The 24,521-nt window shown below is 41.9% G+C and overlaps 2 protein-coding genes across 20 annotated transcripts in view; one reads left to right on the top strand and one right to left on the bottom strand.

Moving 5' to 3' along the window:
• The window catches only part of LOC138620828 (peripheral plasma membrane protein CASK-like), a 39,436-nt gene that overhangs the window by 6,039 nt on the left and 8,876 nt on the right, over positions 1–24,521 (top strand). For 7 of the 18 annotated variants that reach the window (XM_069698391.1, XM_069698390.1, XM_069698379.1 and 4 more), the window contains exons 2-15: positions 6,631–6,743; positions 10,912–11,017; positions 12,039–12,116; positions 12,241–12,313; positions 16,577–16,679; positions 17,641–17,819; positions 18,526–18,648; positions 19,105–19,188; positions 19,399–19,498; positions 20,436–20,453; positions 22,033–22,157; positions 22,332–22,409; positions 22,763–22,843; positions 24,289–24,477. In XM_069698391.1, the coding sequence (XP_069554492.1) occupies positions 6,631–6,743; positions 10,912–11,017; positions 12,039–12,116; positions 12,241–12,313; positions 16,577–16,679; positions 17,641–17,819; positions 18,526–18,648; positions 19,105–19,188; positions 19,399–19,498; positions 20,436–20,453; positions 22,033–22,157; positions 22,332–22,409; positions 22,763–22,843; positions 24,289–24,477 (1,450 nt within the window). The remainder of the gene's footprint in view (positions 1–6,630; positions 6,744–10,911; positions 11,018–12,038; positions 12,117–12,240; positions 12,314–16,576; positions 16,680–17,640; positions 17,820–18,525; positions 18,649–19,104; positions 19,189–19,398; positions 19,499–20,435; positions 20,454–22,032; positions 22,158–22,331; positions 22,410–22,762; positions 22,844–24,288; positions 24,478–24,521) is intronic. The other 11 variants (XM_069698395.1, XM_069698392.1, XM_069698385.1 and 8 more) reach the window with 5 other exon arrangements.
• On the bottom strand, positions 13,173–15,525 carry LOC138620829 (probable G-protein coupled receptor 34). 2 transcript variants are annotated; one of them, XM_069698399.1, is made up of 3 exons: positions 15,306–15,525; positions 15,124–15,223; positions 13,173–14,649 (listed from the first exon to the last, which is right to left on the bottom strand). In XM_069698399.1, the coding sequence occupies exon 3, from the start codon at positions 14,605–14,607 to the stop codon at positions 13,327–13,329; it is 1,281 nt and encodes a 426-aa protein (XP_069554500.1). In that variant the 5' UTR covers positions 14,608–14,649; positions 15,124–15,223; positions 15,306–15,525; the 3' UTR covers positions 13,173–13,326. The 2 variants fall into 2 exon arrangements, with proteins under 2 accessions (XP_069554500.1, XP_069554501.1); XM_069698400.1 differs by having other exon boundaries at positions 15,360–15,525.

The raw sequence follows: 24,521 nt of genomic DNA, 5'->3' as shown, positions 1-24,521 counted from the left end.
AATTGACTAATCCTTTCAAATCCAATACATTTTCCAGGCTACACCCATGAGGCTCATTTAGCGCTGAGTCATCCTTCATTACAACTCTACACAGTTTAAGGCAATCCAACAGCATCCACAGTTCAGTCTTTGAAGGATTAATAGGGGGTGTTTTTGTTGTCATTGTGTCAGAGATGTGTTAATTCATATCTGTAGTGATTTTGGAAGCATACCTTTTCTAGTATTCTGTTTTCTCTTGTATGTAAGTGGGATCAGAGAGATCAGGGTTCAAGTCCCCGGCTTGGCTATCGTCCACTTCAGTGCCCCGAAGCAAAACACTGCCGCAGTTCCTGCCGGGATCAATAAGGTGTCACATTACTCAGTGTGTCATTGTACCATCAATTCTGTAGAGAGAAGAAATGGAGACAGTCATTTTTGTGTCAATATAAAATCCTGTTCTTCTCATGTTGTGTTCAGCTTTTACAGTGAAATATGTATACTGTGATATTTCTGCCAGGTTGTGGTATATGTAACACATATATACTGATATACAAGGTCGTAATTGTAGTTGGTTTTTTTCCCCTAGAGGATATTTATTGTCTTTGAACCATCACTTCTATGTATAGTATATACAGTACTACTTTTAGCTGCCCACACGCAGCAGATCAATAGTTGTGAATGGCTGGTGTAAAGTTGAGGCTCTCTTTCAGACTACAAGGCCAGACTCTGCAGGGAGGTTTAAACAATCCTGGATCCTCCTCTGGCTTATGTAGAGGAAAGGATTTTCTGCCAAATCTTTAAAACCTCCCGAGGATATCTCTTCTGTGTATTTCAGTTTTGCAACCCGAATGCTAATTTCCCAGAACATTTTTCAAAGGGTTTGTTTCCCCCAATTTGCATAAGGAAGCACTCCAGATTATTGTTGCTCAGACATACTCAGACTATTAACAGCACTGAACTTTGTTGAACTTGTTAAATTAACAGCTTTGCTTTTAAGCACAGTTTGTGCAGTAGGTCAAACAACACTTATCCTGGAGTTCGCCTGCTGGAATCACCATTATGTATTTATATTATCCACTTGTCGAGACATAAATTTAAGAAATTTATGAAGAAACATTTGTCAGCTGTGTACCTAGAGGCAACACCACAAACTCATTTTCAAGTTCGACTTTACAACTGAAATATAATTATTATTTTTGTGTATTAACTGCTGATTTCATTTGGTCAATAATCATAAATTGTAGTGGCAATGTTTTGTTTGGACTATAGCTAAATATTGGTGTGAAGAAAATGACCAGTGTGGGCTTGTTACTGTATGCCACTGATGATAACGTTTATCTGGAGAAGACCAGGTGAGATGCATTTTACCTGGCTGGGGATAAGACCCAGGATTGAGCAGCACCCGTAGTTAGCCAACCTGATACAAATGATGTTTCTGTATCTTGCAGCTGCTCGTGCATTTTTGTCCAAAGTTTTTAGGACAGACTAACTGCTGGCCACAGCTAAAGAGCAAAATGCTGCTTCAAGCAAAGATTGTTGCTCTCGGGAGAGTCGTGCTGGTGATGTGGAGTCTGCAGCTACAGATGTGTCCTCTCCCTGTTTAGGAAAGAAAATAAAAAAACAGACACCTGAGGGGAGGCCGGCATGGATGTGAAAACTGTACCTCGCATACAGTCTTTGATTTACACAGAGCAGAGAGTTGAAATGAGCCAGGGAGCATTCTGTAAAGATTCCCACTCGGGGCTAATGTTTGATGACTGCTGCTGTCGGATGTGAGCCATGTGTGGGCGTTTTGTATGAGCCCACTCAGCACAGCTGCAATGATGTCAGTATGGCATGCGGCCTCTTTGCTTTCTTCTCACACACACACACACACACACACACACACACACACACACACACACACACACACACACACACACACACACACACACACACACACACACACACACACACACACACACACACACACACACACACACACACACGTGCACAAACGTCTGCACTTCTGTCTTTGTGAGGACACTCATTGATATAATGCAGTGCCTCTAGCCCTTTCCTAACCTAAACCTGATTTTAACCATGAATCTGAGCCCTCAAGTAGCTCTTTGAAGGTGTGTTTGATGATGAAAACCACCCAAAATGTCCTCACTGTCCCTAAATGTTTTCACTCCGAAGGTCTAAAACTCAAACGGGTCCTCACAGAGACAGCCATACACACATGCACATACTCTGTCTCTCTCTCTTACAGTTACTGGCTCCTTTTTAATGGCTCTGTAAGAGTTACTGTACATGGCTGAATGGTCATTTAATTTTTTTTTATTCCAGATGATGAGATGAATTACATTCTAAATTATTAAATTAAATAGCAGATTCAACCCCTTTTTTTTTCTTGCAACACAGTAATATACAATCCGATCTGGGAATTGATTTTCCATGCAGCTCCATGAATTGACATCCAAAATTACAGATGAGGTTGATGCATAATATCTGGCAGGTTTCCCCGAACCCGACCTCACTGATTAACAGCGGTAATGACTTTTATTGACATGCATTAGTATCGTTTGAATCCCTGTGGCCAAACCTTCACCAGTCAAACACAGATCTGAAAGGATTGCCGTGTTAGACGGGGGGGTGTCGGAAGCTCCGTCGTGCACTCAGGCAGCACCCCACACCTCCCACTCGATCATGGATAAACACAGCTGCTGCAGCACATCAACCCAGGAGGGCAAAGGTCAGCGGGGTTGTCAGAGCATCAGCAGGATTCCTGTGGACTCGGGAGGTGAAGAGTGTTGCGTTTTACAGTCCTCTTGGCCCGCGGCGTGCACATGCCGCCCGCGTTTGTTTCTATGGCTTAATCACTGCAGCAGATGTGAGAGACAAATGTGAGAGCAAATCAGCTTTAGCTCCCAAACTCACAGCACGCACAGACACTTGGACTGGAGCTTTGACACTGACGTCGTCAGGCAAGTTCATTTGCTAATTCAGTCAAAGCAGTGCCTGCTAATAGCCTCCACTTTACTCCAGCAAATGGGTCTTGCTGTATGTGTGAGTGGTCTTTTTTCTATGTATGTATGTATGTATGTGTGTGTGTAGCCCACCTTCTCTATTCCAATTGTAGTTCAGGGTCTTTATATCATACCTCTGTTGCACGGGAGGTGAATTGGAGAGGGTCTACGGGGAAATATAGATTTTTAGGAATGTGTCTACAATAGCACAATTTAATCATGACTCTGACTAGGTTGCAGAAAGGCCTGGTTATCTTAAAATAAAGCTATATTGTCACTGTGAGTTCAAACTCACTTTCTTTCGTTGAAATAACATTCCTTTCACACATAAATATTTAAACCACACACATTGAATGAAAAACAGTCAACATTTATTACAACACAAACAGTAAACCCACAGATAATAATAAAAAAACACAATAATACCCGGGATTTGATAGTCAGTGTGATGGTACCATAACGTTGGCGCTCATCTAAATCCTCAAGGAAAAGGTGCGGTTAGTACTCGCTGTTCCTCGGTTACTTAGAGAGCGGTAGATAACAGTCTTTGCAAACCCTTGTGTCCAGCAGGAGGCTCAGACGGTAGAGAGGGTTGAACACTAATCGGAAGGTTGGTGGTTCAATCCCCGGCTCCTCCTGTCCACATGCCTAAGTGTCCTTGAGCAAGACACTGAACCCTGAGTTGCTCCCGATGGTGAACCATCAGTGTGTGAATGTGCTCCTGATGGCAGCACCCTGCATGGTGATCTGTCTCATTAGTGTGTGAATGGGAAAACCATGTTAAAGCGCTTTGAGACCGAAAGGTGATAAAGCGCTATACAAGTACAGACCATTTACCATAACTCGAACAATAAAACACATTTTCTTGTAATGTACATTAAATCCATCTGTAGCTTTCCCTCGTCTCGTCTGCTTCTCTTTCTCTGCTTCGCGCGCGCCTAAAAGAACCCGATAGGTTACCAAAAAGTTCTCTCTGCTTGGCTGGCAACATATTGACACCTGACCAACCAATACGGTAAGGACACGGGAGGTTCGAGGGCAACTCAAACCGTCGGACACTTAAGTACTTTTCCAAACTATACTTCTCTGCCCATGAACACAAATGCAAATGTACTGTTTTACAGAAATGACAAAGAAACACGTGTAAAAAAAAAAAAAATTAGCAGGGCGCTATATGTGTTTTCATTAGCTTTAATTACATCTCTGAGGATTGCTGACCTGGGAGATGTAGAGACAGCTGTGACATGGCAGTGGTGCGTGTTTGTATGCGAGTGTGTCTGCGCCTCTGAGTGGGCCAGGAGACGTGATGTAATGTGATGGTTGGGAGCTTTGCTATAATGACAAAGAATTAGCATATACTGTACATCTGTGAGACTAATGAAACACACGGTCCACTCAAAAATGTGTTATTTCAGAAGCAGTGTTGTAATGATTAATGTGAGTACTATTTAATCTGTTAGTGACTCAACAGAGATGAAATCAAAGATGATTTGTGATGAGTAGTTTGTCATTCATCAAGTAAAATCCATATTTCTTACTTTAGATATCTGATCATATAGTTCTTGGGTGGGGGGGGGGGAATACAAATTTCCAATGAAAAAGCATTGTTTGTGTAGCTTTCACTGAGTGATTGTAAGCTTTTGGACAGCAGTCTTTCAAGGTGTCTGAGAAATTATTTGTGGCGCCGTGACATCCAACACTTGACAATTCAACTGTGTCATTCAGACCTAACTTGTGACAGCAAATTGGAAAAAGTAATTTTCCCAAACTGTTTGAATCCACTGCTCTGACAAAGTTTTGTTCCTTTTATTTATGCTGTGCTATTTGCTATGCTACTTATGCAATCCATTTGATTCCCACTGTACTGCATAGAGGACATTCTGGGCTTTTAGTGACGTTACAGTTGTGGCGGTGAGGCTAACCGAGCACATGGACTTTCTCTCCAAAATGGCAGTCAACTTCCACATTTTATGGTGCCAAGGGAGGTAAGTGATACAATTTTTTTTTGCAGATTTTATGTTTCTGTTGCTAATAATCACATTTTTCTCAAATATGAGAGTCTTAACTCTCATTTAATAAGATTTCAGAAGTGTGCAAGTACAGGGCTGAGTGAGGTGGAGAAGATTGTACTCAACCGTGGACTAAAAGTCAGAGCTGTCAGGAGACGAGGTGGAGGAGGGCCAGACAATAGAGCAGGAAGGTGAAAGCTCAGTGGAGGACACATTAGCTTTCGAGCAGACTGAGCAGGGAGACAGTGACGACACCATCGTCCATTATGGATAAGAAGCACTGTGGAAGCTAGGGCTCTGAAGTTTAGAGTTATTACAGTGTTTAAAAAGTGAAATGAGCCTTTTTCATTGAATTTACACATACAAAGTAAATGTACGATATACAATCAGTTAAAATATATATTTGGCAAACTATTGACTCTGTTGAATTATACAATACATAATATATTTTCTAAAAGTGCATTAAATTTCCAACTCTCCTTTCTTTCTCAGTTAAGGTTCAAACCTGTTGTGGAGGAGACTGATCTCCATGATTATTTAAAACCGTACATAGATGACCAGTCAAAAGGCTGACAAGATGGAAGAGTACATTTCAACAAGGAAGAGGAGGCCCGGTAAACCACAGCCAGATGACAGTGTCAGGAAAGACGGGTTGCTCCATTTGCAGAAGATGGGGAAAGCAGCACTTGGGTCAGGAGAAAAGGATGCAAAGGGAAAACGTGTCAAATGTATTGAATGTTTTTGTGCATTTCCAAGACAATTGACTGCTTCCTATCGTACCATGAAGGATCTGTTGTTAGCGCGGTGCCTAACAACCCAGCTTCAGATGACTATCATGTGTCCCAAATTAAGTTTGAAAAAGTTCCACTGAGATGTTATTTATTAAAATACTATTCAGTTGTGTTTCCTTCATATAACTGTTTTTATGTTCATGAAATGAAGAGAAATTTGAACAGAAATACACATTAAAAAAAGAATAAAACCTCATTGCATTTTGTCTGTTCTGTAATCAACCAAGACCTGATGTTCAGCACATGGGACAGATGATAACAAATAAATGTAAATATATATATATATATATATATATTCTTTCAACTGCAATACTTAAATGATCTAAAACCTTTTTACTCTGTGTCTGAAAAATTATTCCACATTGACAGAAGGGATGCGGCATGATGTTCTTCGACAGGCCTTATAGCTTCCATATGGCAGCTCCAGTGCAGCTATATTGGGAAACACAAATATGCAAAATCTGCCACCTCCTTTGCCCAGAAATAAACCGTGCAGGGTAGGTCTCCCTTGCACAGGTCTCTATAATAAAGCTTTTATTTTAGCTTTTACAGCTGCGCTGCACCACACTGCTCTGTAATTCCCACTGGCACGGGCATGGAGGCTACCAAGCGTTGCTAACCACCCACTGTAAATCCAGAATATTCTCGGGAGCAGCCTTGTGTCTGCCCATTGCACAAGGCTGGTGTCTGTCCATGATTGTGTGTGCATGTGTTATGCTAACTGAACTCCTGTGTCTGAATCTGAAAAATCATGTCAAACACAGAGAGATTTGTGCTTATGTGGTTTTGCAGTTGTCTGTGACTAACCGTGTGTGTGTGTGTGTGTGTGTGTGTGTGTTGCAGGGGTCCCTTCAGCGTGGTGAGGCGATGCATCAACAGGGACACCGGCCAGCAGTTTGCTGTGAAGATCGTGGACGTGGCCAGCTTCACCTCCAGCCCTGGCCTAAGCACAGAAGGTGAGAAACACGGCAGGCCTGATCTGACCTGTGGCTGCAGATAAATCCTTTTTTGTTGTTGTTCACTGTGAGCAGCAGATGGGTGGGGTCAGGAGAAATTAGGACAAGGGAGCGTACTTATCTGGGATGTTGTCACTCACACAGACTCACACTTTCTAATAGACTTAGTTCTGTCTTTTTTCAAACATGGAAATAACTGAATAAATGAACTGTTTTCTGTGCCGTTATGCAAACCTCACCCACCTGCTTCTTTTTGGGTTAAAACAAACAGAAATAATCTTCAAATAGTACCGTTTGGCTCAGATATCAAACACCGGGGCCCACATAGAGTCTATAATTGTATTCTTATGCATAAATATATGAGGCATAATGTCACACATACTGCACCCAGATGAGTAATATGTTGGAGCTGTATGTGTGTGCTTGTTTATGTGCTTGTGTGTCATTTAGGCTGAATATGTGCGAGATACTGCATGCCGTGTTGTTTGGTGCTTTGTCATGCTGAGGGCTGTGTGTCGAAGAGGAGAAATTTTTTTAAAAAAAGGAGAGAATGAGACAAAGATCATAGGCGTGTGTGTGTGTTGGTGGTGGTGGTAGTCTTGGCATTCACTATGTGCCATCTGTGAGGCCCAGTCAGAGATTAGCCAGGCAGCCAATAACAGCAAGACCAGGAAATGACCCCAGGGAGGAGAAAGGAGGAAAATAAAAGGAGATTTACACCAGTGTTTCCTAAACCAGATCATTTTGGTGCTAAATTTATACCCCTGGAAGTATAAAGCACTGACATTAAAGTTAATTTTTTTTTATTTTTTGTACCTCAGAAATATTTGAAGGAATGTTGGTAGTCTCTGGATACACGTGCATGTTTCACCCTGTGGTCAGCTGCAACAGGAATGGTAACGTTTAGCTTGCCAGCAGTAGATGTAGTGATGAGAGTGTCCAGAAGGACGTAGAAGTCCTTACTTCCGATTGTTATAGAGACTTTCGAAATGCATTGAATTTTTTTACATTCTGTAAAGCACTAAGCAGCTCATTTCACAAATGTGAGGATTTGCTCTCCTCTCGTTGTATCGGATCTTGTTTTCTCTTTTTCTGAAATTGAGGGCAGGGTTAAAGGTCTATTTGTAATGTAAATTTTCATTGCTGTTAGTGTCAATAATACATTCAGAAGAGGCTGTGTGCTATACACAACCGACTTTACTATAGAAATAGGGCGACCATTTTCATTATCAGTCAATCCTATGATTATTTTTATTCAGTTAAATGTCAGAAATTGATGAAAAATGCCTGAAAATGACTTAAACAATTAATGAATTGTTCAGGTTTTTGTTGATTTATTTTCTCAGTCAACTAATTAATTGACAAATCATTTTATCTCTATAATAATTGTGCCTTTACAGTCATAATGACGTCAGTTTGAGGCTGATTATAGGATGAATTTGGCCCCATCCATTACCATTGACGCACAAGTTAAAGCAGTCTATAGGTTACCACGTGTACATTATTCTGTATCCCGTGTTATATTATATATTCTACTTGAAGTATCCCATGTGGCCAAGAATATGCAATATTGAAAAAATAGAGCAACCATTAACACTCACTCTCATAAACTGAATTCTTGATAGTTTTAAATATGACGTGAATATTCATGTACATCTGTATGAATCGTCAAAGAGTGAATCACAGTGAAAGTTTTATTCAAGGTTAGAATAAAAGTGACTGTGTTGGAAAAAAAAAGTCAAGGCAGCGAGCTGGAGTGCGGACAGATTTGCAAAGTGCTTTCTTGAGACCACATACCTGAGTTTATTAAGAAAGAATCTGCGTCAGCATAAATGTGAATGAAAAGGAGACAGAACTGCAGAACGGGCCGAGCTATAAGCTGGGCGAACAAACATTTGTAGTTATGTATTTGTGTGAGAACGTACAGAATGAGAGTTGGACAAATAAGAGATTAATAGCATCATGAGGGATTAGTGAGTATTGAGTGAAATCTAATAGAGTGTATGTCTGAATTTGTACAGTTTAACAGGGATGAATGTGCAGAGTGAAGAAGTGAGAAAGTTACCATTAAAGCTTTAGAGATGTTGAATTTGAGGGAGAATATGATTTGCAGTATTATTAGTTAGATGTAGATGATAAAAATATTGGAAACATAATTTTTCAGTTCCCTAGAGAGTCTTTAACACCAGTGCATGACCAAGCAGTTTTGACTTTTCACTGTGATTTCTGTGGCAATGATAGTTTGCGCCTGTCATAACTTCAAAATAAAATTATTTAGCATTACATCGCAAAGCCGAGCCCTCCATGTACAAATTGATTTGGAATTGGCCCCATTGGTTTCATTGAGGCTGTTCCAGACCTCTCCGGCTCCCTCCCTCTGTCTGAGTGGTTTCCTTGTTGCCGTGCGGACACAGGGAGGCATTGTTTAAGTTCGAGAACACACGCTCGATGAGGCGGGCGAGAATGAGCGTTAAGAGGAGGGGGAAATAATGGCAGCGAAAGGGGACCAGAGAATGGGGGCTCTGTGTAGTGGGGACACAGTGTCATTTCTCTCTGTTGCATAATGATACTGGTCTGTCACGAAACAAAGAGCACACACACACACACACACACACACACACACACACACACACACACACACACACACACACACACACACACACACACACACACACACACACACACACACACACACACACACACAAGGATCAGTAGACTTGCAGATGGGGAGTGGAGTGTGTAAATGAGGTTTTTATGGACTGAGGAGCCCAACAACAGCACATTATGTCTGTCAGCTTGCTTCAGCAGTCTCTGTCTCCAGCTCTTGTATTGCCAGTTGTTCTTCAGTTTGCTCAGTAGAGTGTATTTCCTTTTCTTTAAAGAGGGACGGACGTCCACTAATCTGCAGAGCATCTTGCCTTCAGTATTGTTTTAGTTAATGAGGCAGTCAAAGCCTAAAAGGAGCCACCGAGTCACGTACTAATTGTATCTGCAGTGTGTTTTCAGATATAGTGATAATGAGAGGGGATGATGTTGTCGAGAGAGCCAGATGTGCATTTAGATGTGTAATTAAAAAGGTATTCTCATCGAGCCACATCTGGTGTTGCGTCTCCTTTTTTTGTGGAGACCAGCTTGTTTGCTCGTTTATGTGTCAGCCCAACATGTGAAAACTCTCTGTGTCTGACAAGAAGGGGGATCCCTCTCTGCAAATTAAACGCTCCGCACCTCCCCCTGGTGGTGAGGTCGAGACGTAGCAGGTGTGTTGAGGTGTGAAAGGAGGAGGGTGGCGTGGATGGCCCTCTTTTCATCCCCTTAACCCGTCACCAAGGGACACGAGAGAGGATTAAACCAAGCACGACTCCACCGCAAATGAGCATGTTTGGTGTGTTTGTTTGGTGTATGTTCGTCTTTCTATCTCTCTACCTGTCAGTGAAGATAAACATGAAAATAAAGGTAAAATTTAATGTAGTACTCAGAAAAAAAGCATTAAAGCCCTCAAAAAATAAATTGTGCTCAGACTGTATTTGTTGTCGGGGAACTTATTCAGTTAGTATGTCTCTAACACGATTTTGTGCCACAAAATGTTTGGGCGTAAAGATTTTACCACCTCATGTGTTCATAACTGGGAAAATAATGTGTCATTTAGCTTTTTGCAAAACAATAACTACACTATTATGGAAATATCTACAGAAAAGTGCAATAATGTTTTTACTGTTTATAGTTTTTGTACAGAGACATGTATATTTTATTTTATTTTTTAAATTTCATCTATTTGTTAACCTCAATTTATTTTTATGCTGCTAAGACGACTGCTGCCAAACCCATTTTTGTTATGCATTCATATACAATGACAATAAAGAATCTACCTATCAACTATCGATGCTACTGAGCTCATAAACTCCTTAAACGACCCAGTAGAGGAAGCTCACACTATTTGAAAGCATGAACACTGAGTACAGAATCTAAGTTTGTTTCTTCCGCCTCACAGCACCTTTTTTTTTTTTTTTTTTCTCAGTTTAGCTCCATATGTGCTTTTAAATTGTGGATTAAAGCCACTAAAGCAATAGCACGGCCACGTTTTGGCTTACATTTGAGAATTAACACCTTCCCTTAAAACCTAGAACTAGGATTACACTGAAATACTAATTGTCTAATTCCTGTTTGTCAGATCTGAAGCGAGAGGCCAGCATTTGCCACATGCTCAAACACCCTCACATCGTGGAGCTGCTGGAGACCTACAGCTCCGATGGCATGCTCTACATGGTTTTTGAATTGTAAGTGTGACAGCAGTTTGTTTGATTGTATGTTATTTTTTTTTCCTGTAAACCACCACAGCTGCCGATCAGTCCCACCTCACAAATAACTTTTTGCTCAATAGTATTTCAGTAAAAAAAACTAGGTCAAGATGCTTTGTGCTTACTCACTTAGGCACCTAGAAAGTCGACAAATAAACAGCCACAGACAAATTTTCATCAAAAGTTGGCAGATGGCTGTTGCTGGTAATTTCACACCCTGTCGCCAACACTACTCGCCCCCCTCGTTTTGATGGTTGCAGACTTATTAGTGTCTTTGATGGAAACAAAAATAAGTGTGATAGGTATGGTGTTGAAGCTCAGATAGAAGACATTAGTGTCATGTAGGTTTACAGAAATGTATATTTAAATATGTACTCTATATGTGAGCCGTGGCATCATACCAAGTATTAATGGTGGAGATGAATCATTTAAGAGATCCTTTCAATAACTTTTATAACCCTTATACATTTATATCTATAGTAGTCTGATTTTTTTCATGGTCTAGAATAGAAGAAATTGATTGAATGACAAGTGCAGAAATGACAGGCCTTTACAGGACAAACTGCAACAAAATCCCAGTGAATTTGAGAGATCTTTTTTTAAATTTTTTATAGGGATACAAAAAAATATATATCCACAGGAGATTGCACATTCGAGGGGGAGCTCTGCACTTCCTACCGGGCCTTTGTTGTAAATCTAATTATCTGAATTAACTTGGCTGGTTAATTAGTTTCCTCTGTGGATTTTATGCTGTAAATCTGTATCTTCCTGTAAACCTCCTCAGGGATTGTCGAGGCTGATAGCGTTACAATAAAAATACACTGCCTGTGTTTATGCAAGTGACAGCAGGTCATAAAATTGCTCCCTGGTGGATAAATGTTTATATTTTATGTTTTAAAGAGTGTTTTGTGAGTTGCTGGTTCATCTGTTCTTGTGTAAACTATTACCTGTCATTAGTAGACACCTAATTGTGACTCATTTCTTTCCTCCTCTTTCTCAGTATGGATGGAGCAGACCTGTGTTTTGAAATCGTAAAGAGAGCTGACGCTGGGTTTGTCTACAGCGAAGCTGTGGCCAGGTAGGACACGCAATGTGGGAAGTGTTGGCGAAACATTTTAAATATTAATAAAGGTTGAAATAAACAACGTGTGGATGTCCTGAATGATCACCTTCTTGTCTGTTTCTGCTTTCTGTCCGTCCAGTCATTACATGAGGCAGATTTTGGAGGCGCTCCGGTATTGCCACGACAACAACGTGATTCATCGTGATGTAAAGGTAAGACCTCAAACAGACATTAAACCTTTTCATGACGATGATGGGGAATATGCTTATGTCTCAGAGTCTGAAGTTACTGAGAAGATGTTAACCTCTGCTTTCTGTGGGGAGACAAAGGTCAAAATCATGACACAGTTAACCACAGCCTTCTACAGAACAAACTTGTTTTCACTCTAACTTCCTCCAAGTTCTTTGCAAACTTTAGCCAGATCCATGCTAGTTGTATCACAAGCAGCCGTCCAGATTTGTTAGGAACTCCCGTAGCCAGATTAGGTTGCTGGAGGATTAGCTATAGATCACAAGTGACAGACACAAGCAGAGCAGATGGAGGGGTCCTGAACCAGCCCCCCTTGACCACCCAAAGATTTCAGTACAACCTGCTTTGTGGCATAAAACTAAAAGCTGTGTGTAGTGGTCTGTCAATCCTGGGTGAAAAAGTAGTTATGAACTCACTCGGAGTGGCAGATGGAAGGTTTTAACACAATCAGGACAATTTAGAAAGAGTCTTAATAGGTTTTCAGTCCAAGTTAAAGTGATAGATGTGCAGTGATTGATTAAACCTAGCACTCATTGTGCTGTACGTGGTGTATGTGGTGTATGTGTTATCTTAGCAGACTGAGCTCCTTTGTGCTTCTCAGGGTCGGTTTGGTATTCAGGTTTGTATCTGCACCCTTTTTTTTTTTTTACATATTTAAAATAAAATACTACAAAAAGATTTTTCAAAATAATGTTCTAAAATGTTTTCATTGTTTAGATGCACTCAGTTTATCATTTGTGAAACATTAAAGCATGGAACTAGCATAAAGCTCTAAACATGAACAATAAATATACTCTAAAATAAAAAGGCAGCAAGAATAACTCGGTAGTTAAAAACATATTTAATTTTTTTAATAAAAGAATGAATAGAAATACTTTGCTTGGTTTTACACAGGATCAACTAACTCCAACTTATGTTAAACATTTATTTTTTCAATGTTCATGCTTACGTGACTTGCAGTCAGACAAACTTGTGATCAGTGGTGGTCTGCAGATTGAAGCGAGGTCACTCCGGTGCGGTGCAACATGGAGTTCATGACACAGATACTGGTCCTGGGTGTGAGCGAAGGGATGTTAGTGTTGGGTAAAGCCATCGGCATCGATGGCCGTCTGAACTCCGTCGTTGAGCTATTGGATGTTGCATCATTTAGGGAGAGGAAGCGGTTTGCAAATCTCTGTCCAAGTGCTTGCAGGGCTGCTTTGCGCACAGAGCCGGACAAAAGAAAGTACATGACGGGATCCAAGCAGCTGTTGAAGGCAGACAATAGCAGCATCACTTCGTTGGTGCGGTCCATCAGGCGAAGGTAGTCACACGGTGCCGATCCGCTGAGCTGGGAGAGGATGTAGACGGGGCGGAAGGCGTGGTATGGTCCGAAGCAGACGGTGAACAGAAACAGGACAAAGAAGGACTTCTTGGCGGTTCGCTGGTATCTGTGTGCGTTGGGAAGGTCCGGATTGTCCCGCGACACCCGCAGCAGCTGGGAGGCGATCTTGGCGTAGGAGACCACGAGCATGACGAAGACGAGCCAGAACAGCGCCACCAGCACTGCATTGAAGTAGGCTTTCCCTTTGGCGATGCGTCTCTGCTTGTACTGGAAGCATTGGGTGATGTTTTCTTTGTCCTCTGCCGTGGCGATCATGGGCACCAGCCCCAGCAGTGACAGACCCCACAGAGCCCCGCACGCCACCCAGCTGCACGGCTGGCTCCGCCCCCACAGCCTAATCCCCATGCCTTTCCGAGCTCGGCCTTTCCCCCTCAGCCTCAGATATCTGTCCAGGCTGATGAAGCCCAGCAACGTGATGCTGATGTACATGTTCATGTAGAATAAATTCCCCACCAACTTGCATGCGACGGATCCCAGCACCCACTGGTTCCCATTAACGTGGTAGAACACCCTGAAGGGCAGACACGCCAGCAAGACCAGATCAGCTACCGCGCAGTTTATGAGGAACACCCGCACCGAGTTGCGGGTCGAGTGGAGGTAGAGGAAGACCCAGAGAGCGAAGAGGTTACCTACAAGCCCCAAGATGAAGAAGAGGGTGTAGATGACCGCCAGCGGCAGGCGGAGGGCCGTGTCATTTAATAAACACACAGTCTGGTTTGGGCTGACTGCTGAGGTGGAGGAAAGAGGAAGAGAGGTGGCTGATAGGAATGGCGACATAGAAACAGGGAGCGACGAAGTGGCGATAGAAAGACAGGAGTTAAACGAGGCGGAAAGAGTTGATGTGAAAGAAGAGGTGGAAGCGAGTGTGGTCATACTGTCGAAGAATTGACGTCTTCAGGGGTGCTAAACTTTAGGCTGTAAGAAAGAAAAAAAAAACACTGTCACTGAATGAGCAGATCTTAAACAGCAAAAATTAGAGGCAAACAAAAATAGTGTTCAGGATGTCCACCTGCAGCAGGGTATTTTATGACTATATGCTATGAGGTAGCTTTAAAGGTCAAACGTGATCATCCTCTCACTATAAAGTGGAGATTATAGTAACTCATCTTAATTTTATGAAAAAAGGTATATTGCCCTTCAAAATAAAAGCTCCAGAAACAAATTTGACTCAACTTGAATTCTGGTTTTTTTTTGCGTGAGAGATGCAGTCATGACTAATTGAAAATTTCATGCCTCTTTGACACATAAATCCCAATTTCACAGTATTAGAGTGGAGCCTTGCAGATGTGAGTTTCGTTCCACAAGTGTTCACACTCATACTCGGGCGCTCACACGAAGCCCTGCTCTGACTGCTGCACACAGATGTTTGGATTACGGCAGAACACTCACCATTAGTATTCCTCCCAAAGAGATTCAGCGCAGCTGGAGTTAAGCTGTGTGGGAATCTGTACGTTTTCCTCCATCAAACTTGAAGTGCAGGAAGCAGCACCTGTTGGGTAAACGTGCTTTTAGTTGCATATATGATAAAGCTGCTGTCCTTGTCCTGAACACTCTTCTTTTGTTATCTTCACCTTTCTCTGCGGTCTCTGAATGAATCATTTATCTTGCAGTCACATCTTCCTCACCACGTCTGCTCTTCCCAGTCCTCCTCCCAGCTCTCCGTTCTGTCTTTTCTCCGTATCCGTCTTTGTCCTCTCCGTCTTCACTGCAAAGCTTTTTCTCTCAGCGTCTCCACAGATATGACAGCTTAGTCTGCTGTTCCTCTTCCCTCCTGCCTCTCGTTTTCTCTCTCACTGCGTCTCTCTAATCTTTCACCGTTTCAGTAAACATTCTCCACGCCCCTCAATACCCCAGTTACGAGACGTGTGAAAATGACAGGAAGTGAGCCCACCACCACTTCCATCACACTCTGTTCCTGAGCCTCTGTCATGCAACTCTTCTCAGTACAGCTCAGAATTAAATTACAGAAATTGGTCAGAATGCTACATTCAGACTGAAATTATTTCTTTAGATGACATTGTATTGTGTATGCACATCAATCTAATCCATGGTGCATGTCGGATAGATGTTATTTTCTGTGTAAAATTGATATCTTTGTTGTTTACTGAGCTACCTGTTGTAAAAAAACAACAACATATATTTTATTACCTGTCCTGTTATATTCATCTTATATTATCAGGAGATAATAGACTCTGTAACACTTTTCACACTTAAGCTGTATGTGAAAGTACAGGACAGGTACATTCATTACCATATATGGTAGTAGTCTTTCTTTGGAAACTGCCTACTTCATTCAAAACAATCAGTTTTCTAGCATTAACACTTCTGCATCATCATTGCTATTTGCAGATGAAAAACACTTTTATTTAGTAAATTGCATCTAATCGTTCTTCATTGGTGGAATTGCATTCACCACACAAGCTATGAGGGCAACATTTTGACCTTTGAGAAAATCATACAGAAATTCATATCTTGCCTGTTGTCACATGAATAAGCATCATAATTCAGTTGTGGTAACAGATGCTCGAGTTGTCTTGTCATTACGAAACTGAGGTTCACCAGCAATTCAACATTGTTGGTGAGCCTTCTGTTTTCTGTGCACTTTTGCACAGAAAACAGCAAGCAATGCTCTGCACAGTGACCGTAATCTGCAACCAACAGTTTTTTTTATGTGTCAATAAAAAAGAAGTCATCACATCTGATAGTTTGTGCAGTGTTTTCTTTTAGTTTGATAAGAACATGAATGAAGGTTGACTGGGAATTCTCCCTCATTTAACCTGACTATAAATCTACTTTTAAACGTGTCTTCACTGTCTGCCATGAATCTTTTATTCCTCTGCAGCCTCACTGTGTGCTGCTGGCCTCGAAGGAGAACTCTGCTCCGGTGAAGCTGGGAGGTTTTGGAGTGGCGATCCAGCTGGGAGAGTCTGGTCTAGTAGCTGGAGGTACAGTAAGACCTCAGAGAACGGAGAAAACACTCTCACATGCCTTCACACTGCACATACACACACACTGGAAATTAAACAAACAAAAACAAGGGATGGGGAATTAGTTAATTACAAATTTGGACAATGGTTTCATGAACACATTGTGATTATCCTTATTTAAAGTTCCACAAACTGGCTTTTATTCTCTGTGGTTCAGACTCAGAAATGAATGACTTGCAACAATGATGAGCAATATTTCAGATGTAATGATGCATGTTTCCTCCAGCAGCTGCAGTTTGTTCCCACAGTCCAAAGACACGGTGATTAGGCGAATCAGATACCATGAATTCTCGGTAGTGTGCGTTGTGTACTTCGCCACTGTCCCAGTGGGTGGAGAGATACGCTTCCTCTTTCTGCCGCCTCAAAAAGAACGAGCCGCTTTTAGAGACGTCATTAAACAGGAAACGACCAAAAAAAGAACAAACTTCATATTCAAATAAAATTGGAGTAAGTTTATATATAAAGGGATTATTCAATTAACTGCACAGCATTGTTAAATATATTTATTATACTAAAAATATCCCAACAATTCTTACAGTTTTCTTGCATTTTGTAGACCAAACATTTACCCGGGTAAAAAAAAAAGAGATTAAACTAAAACTAAAATGAATATTTGTTCAAAATTCATTCATGCATTACAAAATTCCTCAAAGCCAATAATTCATAATTTTTTTCATTTCAGAATTCCTTAAAACTATTAATTGATTATTGTTTTCATAAAGAAATTCCTCAAAACGATTAATCGATTGTCAAAGCATCTGGCGATAAATATTCTGTTGATCTCCTTATTGATTAATCAACTCATCATTACAGTTCTATACATCAGTTGGCTCCACCAGCGACTCCACTTTTCATTTCCACTCACTCCACTGAGCAGCTAATCACTGTGAAATGTTCTCTCTCTGCCCGCCGTCTCCAGGTCGAGTCGGCACTCCTCACTTCATGGCCCCGGAGGTCGTCAAGCGGGAGCCGTACGGCAAACCGGTGGATGTGTGGGGATGCGGAGTCATCCTCTTCATCCTGCTGTCCGGCTGCTTGCCTTTCTACGGCACCAAGGAGCGCTTGTTCGAGGCCATCATTAAGGGGAAATACAAGGTAGTAGATGATTGTTCCATGAACTAACAGTGTGTCCGCAACATCACTTCTGAACTACAACTGTGTGATGTTAATATTTTCCCATTCATTTGAATGGAAAATTTGTCCTGTAAAGCTGACGGATGAGACCGAATGAGACAAAGTCTTTTGCATCAGTAATGAAGTTTTGCAGCCAAACATATTCTGTCCTCCTGTTGTCTTCGTCTCTCCTGGCAGCCGGCCAGTCAGCAGTGAGACGGGATAAATAAAGCGACAGTATCAACAGGAAATCCTGCTCAGTTAAATTGTCAGTTTTTCAGCAGACGATGAATTTCCTGCTCGGTGCACTAATCTGTGGCAGATACAGTCACAGCAGGCCGCGTGATAGACGACACTGTGGGGTCCTCCATCAAGCTGCTGCTGCGTTCTCTATGCGATATTATTTAGAAAAATCTAAACCCATAATAACAGGTAGAAATAATAAGTCTGAACAATACAAAACAACACTGCAGCTTGGTTTTAAAATTGGAGACAGTGAAATAATAATGTAGCTTTATTTATGCTGCACACAGTTAGGTTTAATTTTCCTTTCAGCCAGTTGATGAGGGCAAAAACAGTGTGTAATTTTGTGTGTGTGTGTGTGTGTGTGTGTGTGTGTGTGTGTGTGTGTGTGTGTGTGTGTGTGTGTGTGTGTGTGTGTGTGTGTGTGTGTGTGTGTGTGTGTGTCCAGATGAACCCACGCCAATGGGCCCACATCTCGGAGAGCGCGAAGGACCTGGTGAGACGCATGCTGATGCTGGACCCCGCTGAGAGAATCACCGTTTACGAGGCCCTCAACCACCCCTGGCTGAAGGCAAGATCACTCACTCACACACACACACACACACACGCACACACACACACACACACACACACGCTACTGCTTGTGTGAAAATATAGTGAGTAGATTTAGTGCATGTTAAGAGCTCTCACTTCAGATGTTGTATTTGAAAATCCACTTTTTGTGATCATGTGTAAGATTTAAAAACCAAGTAAAAGTTAAATGTGATGTGGCTATTTGGCAGCTCAAAGTCACCTTTAAATCAAGAGCCTGCCTGATGCTGACTCAAACACACTTACTTCTGCTCAGAGCCACAACTCTGCTTTCCTGTGTGTCTTTGTGTGTGTGTGTGTGTGTGTGTGTGTGTGTGTGTGTGTGTGTGTGTGTGTGTGTGTGTGTGTGTGTGTGTGTGTGTGTGTGTGTGTGTGTGTGTGTGTGTGTGTGTACTTATATATCCCCCCTCTGTGTCTATTGTTTCGACAACTGCAGGAGAGGGACAGGTATGCCTACAAGATCCACCTGCCTGAGACGGTGGAGCAGCTGAGGAAGTTCAACGCCAGGAGGAAGCTGAAGGTCAAACAGCGCTGATGTTACACTCACATCTTCAGAGTGATGCAAACATGACATTAGTAATAAAACTAACACTTCCTCCGCAGTGCAGCTGTTTCTAATGACTCACATCATTTTGGTGGCAGATGTTTTCTGAGATTTTGAACGGGCTCGTTCCCTAAAAGCTGCATATACCAACATAATGAACTATGTTATCCCTTCTCTGTATCCCAGGGTGCAGTGCTGGCTGCTGTTTCCAGCCACAAGTTCAATTCCTATTATGGCGACCCTCCCGAGGAGCTCCACGACTTCTCAGATGACCCCACCTCCTCAGGTAAATCCCACAGCACAACACCATCCTGATCCTGCTTCAGTCTAAATGTGTTTGAAACGGAGAGAGGCATTGACTAGCTTGAGCCTGTTAAAATAAACAACCAAAACAAGTAAACACACACGCTCAATTCATGTATAAAACAACATAAAGCCCAATAAATAGTGATATCTATTTGGTTCCCCCAGCATATAAATATCCAGTCTGTCATGTTAGGTCAGAGATGAAACATAACAACAGGTTTATGCACCACAGGACAACAAACAGGAAATTCACTTTCTAGCTCAGTTCTGATCTTGTAGTTTCTATTCCGGTGTCTTAATGTGGCAGCCAGCTGTCCGTGTCCTAACTTCCCCTGGTTTTAAATGAAGATAGATGTTTCTCAACAGCATCACTTCCCTGTCTCAGCCTCTGACTTTCACTTCCTTTGATGAAGACGACTGCAGGCCGTACCTGCCATTCGTAATCAGCATGTGGTGTGTTATAAAGAATAGGAAAAAAAGACAGCGGATGGAAGAATGAGCTCGGTTTTTCCTGCTTTCCTTTTATATACTGCAGACATATTTGCTCGTCCTTTCTGCTGAGGCTGGCAGTCTGTTGGTCATGCTTCCTGGTGTATTTTTGCACTCGTAGGGCCCCAGACATGTTGCCGGTCATCGTCTTGACTGGAGTGTAGTCGATTACTCCAACAACTCGGCAGATTATTCATATTTGGCTGCTTTTGCTGGTTTTCTCTCTCTGTTGCTGTTCTTTTCTTGATTTCCCCTCTGCCTCCTTTTCCTCTTCACCCTGCCGTCCCTCCGACTCCTTATTCCCTCCCTTCTTTCTTTCTTTTATTCTCTCACTTTTGAGGTGTGAAACTCTGTAGTTGCTGTAAACCTCCTCTAATCTCAGCCTCCCTTTCTTTGCTGGTGTTTTTCTTCTGCCGTTGCGTCTCTAGGACTGCTAGCTGCTGAAAGTACGTATCCCCTTCCCCATCCATAGATGTGTGATATCATCATGACATCATTCGCTTTGTAGTTTTATTTTTTACATTTTTTTTTCTAATGATGTGGTCCTCCATCTGTCTTCTTTCCTGTCTCCCTTTTGAAACAACCATTTGGTTTGACGTGCGTGCTTTTATTGCAAACTCTCTGTTTACATGCATCCTCGTAACTCCAGATTACTGAAATGATTATTTTGTGAGATAAACAACAGTAGAGAGGATCCAGTGTCTGAAATTCAATAGGGATGTTGTTGATTAATTAATTTAACCATCGAGTGATTATTGGAGCTTGTTTGACAATTCAACATTTGTAGGCTGCATTTTGCTCATATAGGAATGAATTGTGTGATTATTGTCTTTTATAATGTATGTGTTTGGAATTTGCATTTTGTGCTTTACAATCTTTTAATGAACATTTATTGATCAGCACATGGCTCACAGTTCATTGAAGAAAGCTATGTACCTTATTGGAGTGTTATGGTGCATGTAAACAGACTCATGATAAGATTTCCCCGACATTATAAACATCTTAAAAAGCATGTGTCCTCCTCTGCTGTGTCTCGGTCATGCCTCACAGTAACAGTAATAGAAGTCATATTTGTTCTTTTCTTAAAGCCCATTGTTATCCCAGCTTTCCACCAATTAGGTTATTTTCCTTGTTTCCATCTTTTCATCTGTTTTCCAGGGTTTCTTTCTACTGTTAACTCTTAGGATTCTTAGGATTTTAGGATTAAAACAATTCAAGGACTGAGCAATCCCTTGTCTCTAAATTGAACACCTTTAAAGTACAAGAGTTAGAGGTGTTTTGGTTGGACTGTGGAGTCCTTTCGAAACTCCAGTCATGTCATGTCACCTCACCAAATAATACATTGTGTTCTGGTCTATGACTCAGCTTGTGGGTTCTAATGTAGCACGACCACATCTTTAAATGACTTCTTCTAGAAAGAGGAAATGTATTTCTCGCACACAACACTGATCTAGGCCTTCTAACCATGTCACTTCTTCTCATACTCCTTTATCACCGACGAGCTTGTAGCTTGAGGCTACAAATATGTTACAAACAGTGTTTAGTTTATTTGAAGGCCTGAGATCATTTTTCATAAATGAACTAAATGCATCAGATTTGAATTCTTTCTTCTTCCTCCTTCTCCTAACCTGTCATCCTCTCTGTGACTTTCTGAAGTGACTTTCTTCTGATGTATTGATGCTGTTTCTCTGGTTTTGCTGCATGTGTGGGCGATGCAGCAGGTACTTGGGGGTTAAATAGTTCTGAGTGTTTGTGTGTGTTTTATGTGTTTTTTTGTTGTTATTGTGACTTTTATGTGTTTTTTCGTGTGTGTGTTATTTCTGGTATTCCTTGTTTTTGCCTGTTTGTGGATGTGTTCCAGGTTGTGTGTCTGTGGAACTGTGCGTCTGTCATGTTCAGTTTTTGCATTTTGTTTAGTGTTGAATGTCTGCAGGGACTGCTTGGTGTACTTATGAATGTTTTTATGTATTTGTGACTCAGTCTACATTAGAGTGTATAACTTGTGTGTGTGTGTGTTTGTGTGTACAGGGGCAGTATCACAGGTTTTGGACAGTTTAGAGGAGATTCATGCATTGACAGACTGCAGTGAGAAAGACATGGACTTCCTGCACAGTGTCTTCCAGGATCAGCACCTCCACACCCTGTTAGATGTGAGTAAACAACAATACCTGAAACTCTTCACCTGTAATAGCAAAAGTGTCCAGTAGGTGTCAGGACAAACCAAGAATCCAATACAAACCATCAACTTGCTTTGCTGAATTCTCTATTGTTTGGGTTTTACATCTTTGCTTGCAACATCATTTGTTTGTTGTTTGTTGTTTCAGCTTTATGACAAAATCAACACCAGGTCGTCCCCTCAGATCCGAAATCCTCCCAGTGATGGAGTGCAGAGAGCAAAAGAGGTGAGGAAATCTCCCAAGTGTTAGTATAAATAATTCTGAATAAGATGACACAGATATTGCACAATCAATGATATGTATTGCTTTATGAGTGCATAGGATATAAATGTTCATATTCTATTAAATGTGATAAATTAAATATGACATAACATATGATATATATATATACAAGGAGTCGACAATGTGATACATGATGTTGTGCTGGTGTTGAACAGTCTGACTGCTGTTGGAACAAACCACGAGTGCTCTTTCTTGCACTGAGGGTGCAGCAGTCTGCCACTGAAGACCAATAAACTGATATTTAATATTTTCATTTATTATGAATGTCTTTCTGTTGCCAATTTTTTCCTCACTAGGTTCTGGAAACCATCTCCTGTTATCCAGAGAACATGGAGGCCAAGGAGCTCAGGAGGATCCTCACACAGCCACACTTCATGGTGAGATATTGAAAAAAAAAACACGGCAACATAGACTTTATGCATTCAGGGATCAGACTGTTTTATCTGTGTGTGTGTGATTACAACGCACCGTGTCGGGAGAAGCAGGGGATCTTTTGACAATCCAGGTAACTCCCTCGGCCACAAAAGCTGCTTAGCACCTGAGCTTGGCAAGCCCTCTGGCAGCGATAGGCACATGCAGATGAAGGCGAGCAGCGATGGAAGCATTAGAGCAGCAGGGAGCGCTTCAGTGTGGATAGATGAGCTATTGCATCAGTACTGGCTGAAACACACCTGAAACTACCAGATGGGGAGGACACTGTTGACAGACTCGGACACTGCATACTGAGATGCGAAGGTAAAAATAATGCTGTAGTTTTACTCAGATGAAGGAGTGCAGCTTGTTGTATAATAGTAAAGTTGTGTTTCTTGTTTGTGTGTTGCTGCAAAGTTGAACTCTTTTGATTTCTTGCCTCTGCACTGCAGCCTCTGATGTTATTTACCCAGATTAGAAGAATAAGAAGTGGAGGTCTTTCCCTTTGCGGATTCAGAGTGTGACACTTACCGGAGCTTTCACGCCTTTCATTTGGTTCAATCCAATTAGCCGGTCCTGCTCTCTGACCCGACCGGCTGGGTCGTGCATGCTGCCACAGACATTTAACAGAGCTGCCAGCAGAATGGGTGTGAAGGGATTTAGCTCGGTAGAACATGGAGAGAAAACAGGGGCTCAGTTAACATTTATCTGTACTGTACTGTCTGACTTCACTTCAGAGGCAGCGATACAAGGTCATGTTCTGTTACTGGTAATTAGGAACTTGCAGTTATTTTTGTAGCGATTCGCTGTCGAGCACTTCGTAGTCCATTGTTGATGCCTCTTGCAATCACCTCTCGTTGTTAACAGTTGTTCTTTTCAGCCGCTCTAATATTTGCCGCAAGTAAAAGCCTTCACTGGCAGCTGTTCCGAGTCTCCAAGTCTGTCATGCATCATCAGTGTGTACACAATGTTGCTCTGATGAGCAGATGTGATCGTTTGGAGAGCGCAGCGAGGAGATGTTGTTTGTAAAAACACACAGTGTGTCAGTGTCATGATTAGTGCTTAAAGAGGATTAGTGTAAGCCACACTCTTGTCAGTGCTGGGCGTTATCCACACACACACGCGTGCAGTGATACTGTGTGTGCAGCCACATGCGCCGTCCTCTTCACTGGGATTTGGTTGTATTTACTAGTTATTCACTCAGGAGTGTTTTCTAGGCCAAATCTGATTTTCTGCTTCATCACTGACATCCACAGCAACTGCTTACATTGTTAGTGGCACCCCGAAACATTGTCACGTGTCGTTAATACCCACTGTGTAAATGGCTTTGACACCCGCTGGGCTCATTTACGGGAAAACACTTGTCAGTTGTTCGCATGTCTTAACACTCCAACTGACTGTGTACGTGCAGGCTCTGCTGCAGACCCACGATGTGGTGGCCCACGAGGTCTACAGCGACGAGGCACTGAGGGTGACCCCTCCACCGACTTCACCATACCTGAACGGAGACTCCCCCGACAGCACCAACGGCGACATGGACCTGGAGAATGTCACCCGGGTCCGCCTGGTCCAGTTTCAGAAGAACACTGACGAGCCCATGGTGTGTAGACAGTCACACACTCAAGATTCTTGCAGTAAATTTCA

This window comes from Brachyistius frenatus, unplaced genomic scaffold (assembly GCF_029030835.1).
Source record: "Brachyistius frenatus isolate BFR_SWC_R1_liver_20210118 unplaced genomic scaffold, ASM2903083v1 Contig_26, whole genome shotgun sequence".
Classification (NCBI taxonomy): Eukaryota; Metazoa; Chordata; class Actinopteri; family Embiotocidae; genus Brachyistius; species Brachyistius frenatus.
This window is presented reverse-complemented; position numbering and strand designations above follow the sequence as displayed.